Source organism: Procambarus clarkii, chromosome 54, assembly GCF_040958095.1.
Source record: "Procambarus clarkii isolate CNS0578487 chromosome 54, FALCON_Pclarkii_2.0, whole genome shotgun sequence".
Classification (NCBI taxonomy): Eukaryota; Metazoa; Arthropoda; class Malacostraca; order Decapoda; family Cambaridae; genus Procambarus; species Procambarus clarkii.
This window is the reverse complement of record NC_091203.1, coordinates 20,115,034-20,122,675: the sequence shown is the minus strand read 5'-3', so window position 1 is coordinate 20,122,675 and position 7,642 is coordinate 20,115,034. Positions and strand designations below refer to the sequence as shown.

General features: G+C 38.2%; 1 protein-coding gene across 1 annotated transcript; it reads left to right on the top strand.

The window, feature by feature from the left end:
* The first annotated feature begins 3,719 nt into the window (after positions 1-3,719).
* On the top strand, positions 3,720-6,257 carry LOC123751166 (uncharacterized). Its single transcript, XM_069305166.1, has 5 exons — positions 3,720-3,833; positions 5,448-5,489; positions 5,558-5,641; positions 5,722-6,015; positions 6,092-6,257. Exons 2-5 carry the CDS (start codon positions 5,448-5,450, stop codon positions 6,203-6,205), a joined length of 534 nt encoding a protein of 177 aa, XP_069161267.1. The 5' UTR covers positions 3,720-3,833; the 3' UTR covers positions 6,206-6,257.
* The last annotated feature ends 1,385 nt before the right edge of the window (positions 6,258-7,642 follow it).

The following is a 7,642-nucleotide window of genomic DNA, read 5'->3' as shown; positions in this document are numbered from 1 at the left end:
TTAAGTTGTCTGAGAATTAAGCTATGTTGGTATTAGGAAATCTATAGATGGCATAAATCTATAGTCAGGGAGGATTTAAGGGATTTACTGGAGAACTTGGCAAAGGTATATTCACAACAGTCGTCTCTATCACTAATGACACTATTGCAGATGAAGGTATCTTTGTAATATATTGCTGTGCCACCTCCTTTTTTGTTAGGCCTGCAGTTATGAATGGCTTTATAACCAGCTAAGTTGAAGAGTTGGGTATAGTCTTTACTTAGCCAAGTTTCTGTTAAAATGATGAATGATAATTTAGTACCTAGTGCTGTAAGTAGTGCATTTATATCATCAAAATGTTTACCAAGTGATCTAACATTTTGGTTGTAAACTGATAAGCGGGTGCTATTTAGGAGTTTGTTTTTTTGCAAGATTTGCTGTGTAATACCTGCAATAATGATGATCAATGTGCTAATTTGTGTGGATATGAGACAGAAGATTTCGATCAGAATCAATATCAGTATGCATATAGATGCAATAATGTCACGATACAATAAGACAAGCAATTACAGGAACAGTTAAATATTAAATCTGCTGTAAATAGAAGGTAATTATAGCAAAACACAACAATAAATGTAAGTACACAAAAAATAAAAACAATTTGAAGTAGAGTAAATATCACCGTACATAGCCAGGAAGGATACACGAGTTAGGTTAAGAGAGAAGAAAAAATCAGTAGACTGACATAAATAATATATAGCAAAAATAATGAGACAAATAATAATCGTAAAGTAAAAATAATCTTAAAAATAAATTATTTAATATAGCTTAGTTGTGAACCTATAATTAGTATGATCTTAAGAAAACAGAATGAGCTGAATAATTAATTACAATAAATGATGTATAAATCAAATTACAATTAAATTTAAAAATTAAGAAAAAAATTACAGGGTAAGATTATATTTATGAGCAAGATTTTACTATAACACTGAGGTAGATGCTTACATAAATACTAAGTCTGCTGCAATTAGAGAATTATTGTAGCAAAACACAACAATAAATTCAAGTATACAAAAAATTTAAACAATTAGAAGTAGAATAAAGATCATTAGATTGCCATGAGGGATACACAAGTTTGGTGGAGAAAACAAAAAATCAGTAGAGACTGTCAAGGTGATTATATAACAAAAAAAATGAGACAAATGATAATTGTAAAGTAAAATAATCTTAAAGATAATTAATTTTATTTAGCTTAGTTTTAACCTATAATTAGTATGAACCTAATTAAGAAAACTGAATGAGATCAATAATTAATTACAATAAATGACATAAATCAGTACAATTAAATTTAAAATTTAAAAGGAATAGGGTAAGATTAGATTTAAGAGTAAAATTTTACAATGATACTGAGGTAGATGCTTGCTTAAGTGCATGGAGACTGATTACTTAGGAACTTATATGAATGAGAGAACATTAGTTAAATGGTAAGGCAGAGACAGCACCTTGGACAAGGTTAGATTAAGTTAGGTTAGGCTCAGGCACTCAAAGAGTTATTTTCAGTATTGGCATTGGTCGGGTTAAGGTTTTCAGATATACCACAATCACTAAAGAAGGCCAGTAGTTGTTGGTCACACTTTATTTCATATCTTTTTCCTGCACTTTATTTCTTTACAATGATCGTTCCATTCCAACTAAACCCTGGTCGTATCAAGCACTGCTTGATAAGACCAGGGTTTAGTTTGCTAATTTTACGCAGCCTGAAGAGGAGGGATCCACGCTGCTTTGTAAGGCACTCATTTATATAGAGGTTGGTTTTTTGCTTAGCAGCTGATTGTATGAGGTTAAACTTAACAGCGGGATTTGCAAGTTTGATGAGCATTCTCCTACTGCTACGGGAACTGTTTTTATCTATCCTGACAGCTGATTTAATATCAACATTGACTTTGATCTTTGAATTAACGTGGGCTACGTTACAAGAATTCTCACCTTGTTGTTCATCAGGTAGATCAGTAGAGCTAATTATCAGGGAGTCATGAAGTTGTTGCTGCTCTAGGTCGTCTTCGGAAGCCGCCTGGTGAATCTGAAGGAGATTTATTTGTTTTTCCAGCTTTTGTAGGAAGTCACTTTGAGCTGAGTGGGTTTCCTCGGCCTGAATCTTATGTATTTGATCCATTGCGTCGTCTGCAACAGCTTGTAAGTTGAGAATTTCTTGGTTGATGTTCGTCGACGATTCAAGGAGGCGGTCTATGGTTTGTTGTTGTTGGGTGACTGTGGCTTGGAGGGCCGAAATAGCTTCAGATTGCAGGAGCACAAGGCTGTGCAGTTTCTGCAGCCATGGGTTTATTACCTCCCAGTAGCCCTTGTAACTATGTCTGAATCTGTGTATGGCTACTGCAATGTCTCTGGATATCTTTTTGTCAGGCTTGAAAGAGTAATACCCAGTGGCTAGTTCGTAACATATTCCAGTGGCTTGTTCGTACCATATCCCAGTGGATCTTTCTTTCGTTACATTGGCGACTTTTGATAGTTGGGAGTATTTTCTTCTTGATTTGCTCCTTATTCTGTAAAAAACTTGGAGGTATTTGTACCTGTACAACAGGTAGACAGTGGCAGTTTTTGCTAGTGAGTCTGCCTTTTCATTACAATCTATGCCAATGTGTCTTGATATCCAATTTAGGGTGATTGACAGCCCCAGATTATTTGCTTCTTTTCCTATATGTTGGATTTTTGTGAGGAGTTGTATATTATCTCTGTGCTGACTGGATAGCAATGCCTGGAGCGAAGATTTAGAGTCGGTATGAATGACGACAGCATGTAAATTATTCTCAATTGTATAGTTTATGGCCTCCTTCAGGGCATATAATTATGTTTGCAATGTTGATCACCCACTATTCATGCTCCGTAAGCTTCATAGTTGTAGTGTAAACTGCTGCCCCAGCAAAACCTCTTTCTTGATCAACTGATCCATCTGTGAAGATGTGAGTCGTCGTAGTTCTTGAGATGCTTTCTATTTGTTGTTCTATGACTGCTTTGAGCTTCTGCGAATCGCATGCTGATTTTTTAATAGGTAATTCTTCAATGATTATCTTTAGACTCGTTTTTCCCATTGAGAAGGCTGCCGAAAGTGTCGATATGGTCTGTCTTCTTCGTTGTTGAGTGTTGGCCTTTGGTAGTAAATATATACATTTAGGTGACAATGTCAGACCACGGAGGAAAAATGAAACAGGAAATTTCCTTAAGTACTTTCGTATATTAAATACATCTTCAGAAGGTTGTATATTATCTTCTGAAGATGTATTTTGACCTTCTGATGACCTTCTGAAGATGTATTTAATATACGAAAGTACTTAAGGAAATTTCCTGTTTCATTTTTCCTCCGTGGTCTGACATTGTCACATTCTTAATCACGTGTTTATTTTCGTGATATACACACATACATTTAGGTCTACAGTCTTAGAATTACTCACAATAAAATCTTCTAAGACTAAATAAAATATTCTAACTAAAACTAAAATTTTTTGCTAATAATCAGTTACGCGATAGAAAGCCTGCTAATAAAATTACTATTTTAATTTAATTATAAAATAGAAATGCAAAGATTTATTGGAAATTATCAAAATAAGTAGTCAAGCTCCTTGAGTCTTCACACCATTTTGTTCCACTGGAAGCAAAGCTGACGGTTCTGTCAATAGATGGCGCTGTTATGGTGGTCGTGGCAGCTTTAGTGGGGAACTTTCTACCTTTCCCCTAAAGTGTTTGGTGTTAAGTCAACGAGGTGCCCGGCCCGCCGTCACCCCTCAGTCAGTCCACTGTTGTCTGTGTGGTACCTTCTCTCATACTTTAAGTGTTTTAAGGTAAATGTAAATTTTAACTTATTTAAGGATCTTGTTCAATGTTTATTGTAATAGTTACCTTTCGTGGAATTTATAGTTTAACATGTATTGATTCTATTAGCTGAAGTTAGTAATATTTTATTAATGAACTGTGAAAGGATAATGCTTAGTTCGTGTTAAAAGTATGCATTTGGAGCTACTAATGTAGTAAGAACTCTCCACACGCTTAAAATGTGATAAATTGTTCACTGTTATTTTCCTGAGCAGTTATAGCTTAACCACTCTTAGACCAAATAATACTTTCCCTTTCATTACGTAAATGCTATGTTTCTTAAGATGTTCTGAAAAGTAGTTGAATTTAGCTTCCTACGAGGAGCTAATAAAACTTTAAAGACGGTTTAATTTTTTTTTTTTTTTTTCGGCTTCTGAACTGCATAATGACGTTCTTGCCTCCTAGATAATATTATCCAATCGCTGAACTTGCTTAGACCCTAAGCACATTGCTACGGACTTTAATACTATTTAAATGCCATTTTTAGTTTCTCTTCACGGTAACGTACTAATCATTTATCTTGGCCTCTTGGTTAAGACTTTCAAACGAATAAAAGGCTTCAGATGACTTAATTTTTCTCCAACATTGCTCTTGGGTTAAATATTTGCTAGACAAGGATAAACTTTTGAACTTTGCTACTATATATTCAGTTTGAGTAATTACCACTATCGGTAACTTTGGACTGGACTTGCGTCCACTACAAAATGGGTAAAATTCATGTTTTATCCAATCGACCTCGGGAAAGTATCAAAATGAGCGCCTTTAGATTGCGCAAAATTTGATAACAAATGAAAGATGTAACGCAAAAATTTGTCGGAACACTGGAAAGATATAAATAATTTTGTGATGAACATCCAGAATTAAATGTTAAAATTCCAGGTATTAGGGGACTAGTCTTAAAATACGCGCTTTTATTGCGAACAATTTGATACCAAAATGAGACGCAGGACATCTGATCTTATCAACTTGGAGTATAAACATTAGGCTGCAGTGTACCTATTGGTGCTCGTTCACGGGTAACTTTAGGCTTTTCTGCGGGGAGTCACGCCAGGCTTTTGGACATTATATTCATACACGCCTGTAGAGAATTTAATTGTGAACACAATACGAAAACGAGCGACGTAGCACGAGAATTAAGGTGAGAAAGCTGAAACGAGTACACACTCGGGTGTCACCACACGCTTACCCGAATTGCAGACTTAGGGGTGCATGACCCCCAAGTTGACCGCGCGACTGTCTGGTGCGCGATAGTAACTTGACTATAATTTTAGGCAGATGGATAACGTTCGTGTAACATATCTGCGTTCCCACCTTACCTTTACATTTTTTCCCACTCTCGTTTATTCCTTCTGTCTTTATCCTTGCCAACAATCTTTAAAATATTGACCACCTTTAATTAAGAACGCTTACATAAAATTTGCTATACTCCTCCTTCCCCCAAAAAACTAATCTCATTAGTTAAGAGCCGGTGTCAGTATTTGTAATTAACTATTCAGGGTTTTAATATTTTATTTAGATTTGAATGTACAGATTTTAGTGGGTAATCTGACTTTTAATTAAAAACTGCATTTTCTTCTGTACAGATGGTGGTGTTGGCTCTGTTCTTCCTCGGTTGTATCGCCCAGGTAATTATTTTGTTTTACACTGCTGGAAATAATAAAATTTGAAATTACTAAAAAGATATCTTAAACAGATCCAGGGTCAGGCATACCAACCTTACGGCACCCACGCGCCCCTGCCAGTCGTCACCCCTACAACCTCCACCGTCACCACTGAGGTTGGTAGCCATGGCATTACCTGTCTTAACCAACCTGTTATTTATACTTCACTAATTGGTAATGGTGTATAATATTGCAGACTACCCTGACCCACACTCTGCGGGAGACTACAACCTCTGACGTCTGGGTTACTGAGCAGACAGCAATCACCCTGACAGTCACCCAGACCACCACCCAATGGGAGTTTGTTCCCCAGCAGCCACAGACGGTGACCTCTGTGATAAGGGTCACCTCAACACCGGTAGTGTTGGTGACGGCTACGGTGGGGGTCTACCCAGTGAGCACAATGGTCTCTGCCTACAGTCAGTTCGTCACCACAACAGATACTGTTAAATACTGGCAGACCATCACCCACGTGGCTGTCACTCACGAGGTAACTATGTAGTCTTTAACTTGTACAAGTGTTCACTATCTTTATTACACAAATGTCAAATATTGTTTGTTTGCAGATCCAGACGGTCCCTGTGGTAACTACACAAGAACTCTTCCAGGAAATAGTAACTACCACTACCCAAATAGTAACTACTACGGTTACTTCCACCACTGCCAGATACTATGCATAACTTATTGTATTTGCATTAGCTGTAATAAAAGCATAATAAAGTTTAGATTCTCTTTAAGAGCTTTAATTTATTGTGCAACGAATGACGGATGTCTTGGAGTTAGCTTGCATACCATAGTTATGCCGAGAACTTTTACTACGGAACACTATAGAGAAGTCTATACACATTCAGGCACTTGGAATAGTGAAGACGCTACCATTTCGTAATAAAAACTTCATTAGTCGGCCAGTATCTTTGGAAATATATGCCAGTTAGCTCGACTAACGAACGCCTTCATAGCGGAAGTGTTGAATTGCATAAAACATAAAGCAAACGCCTGCTATATTATGCAGGCGATGAGTCACAATAACGTGGCTAAAGTATGATGAAAAGACCACAAACTAGAATAAGGAGGGACGACGACGTTTCGTTCCGTCCTGGACCATTCTAAAGTCGCCTGCTATATTACTTTTAACATGTTTCTACCCTAAACGTTCTTAGGTGTATAGGTGACGTGTTGCACGAACGTGGTTGGGCACATTATTAGAAACGGTTCTAAACTTCCCGAAAGTTAACATTTGGAATTTTCTTTTATATTCACGGGTGGACTCGTAGCACAAGTAGAATAAAAGAAGGGATTAAGAAGAGATATACTCATAAACCATTATTGTATAGATATAAACTATTTTGACTTTGCTGCCCAATTAGCGTGATAAAGCTAAATTAGACCTTGGTATCCTAAGTTATAAAGATTATATTAGTCGGAATATTCGGTTCAAAGTAACTACTCCCAAAGGCCCTGTCCGCCCCGTTGTTGCCATGAAGGGGCTAGAGAGGCTGAAGGAGTCATGTTCCATGGGAGAGTCCTATTCCTTTTTGTAACCTTGTGCTCTTGACCCCTCCGTGGTGCCTCTTTGCCATAGTGAAGGGCTCGCGTACACCTCCCTGGGACAGGTATGGGTTGCCTGTGTCCCTCCCCGCTCAGCTCGTTGTCGCCGTGTGGGGGCTTCGTGGGCGGCTGCCAGAGTGTGATGCTCCTTGGGACAGTCCTCTGTCCTTTTCTAGCCTTGTGCTCCTGCTGCCGTCCTCTCCAATTCTGCTGGGCATCTTTTCCTTTTCCTTCTGTTTCGTTTCTCCCCCCTCTTCTCCTATCTGCTTGCCGTTTCATGCCGACCTTTTGCTCGTTCTGGTTCTTCCCTTGGACTTCTTCTATTTTGACGCCCGGGTGCTTGAGGAGGCATACTCTTGCACCCGTAGAACTGTAGTACCCGACGTAGAGAGCGAGGGGAACCTTTTATTGTCAATCCCCCTTTCGTCACTGAACCCGATCTCGACGGACTGTCGGTTTCTTAAGGTGGCGTTTGTGGGGTGTATACTCACGACGCACCCCTAGGAGGCCCCGACAAGATCGGCGATAGCTTCTTGTTGGGTGTCCTGCCTCTAATTGTGGGTCCATGG

Bases quoted from the DNA above. Each gene is read 5' to 3' on its own strand.
- LOC123751166 (XM_069305166.1), top strand. From the start codon at position 5,448: ATGGTGGTGTTGGCTCTGTTCTTCCTCGGTTGTATCGCCCAG. The intron at 5,490-5,557 runs GTAATTATTTTG...TATCTTAAACAG, and splicing joins TCCTCGGTTGTATCGCCCAG to ATCCAGGGTCAGGCATACCA. The intron at 6,016-6,091 runs GTAACTATGTAG...GTTTGTTTGCAG, and splicing joins ACGTGGCTGTCACTCACGAG to ATCCAGACGGTCCCTGTGGT.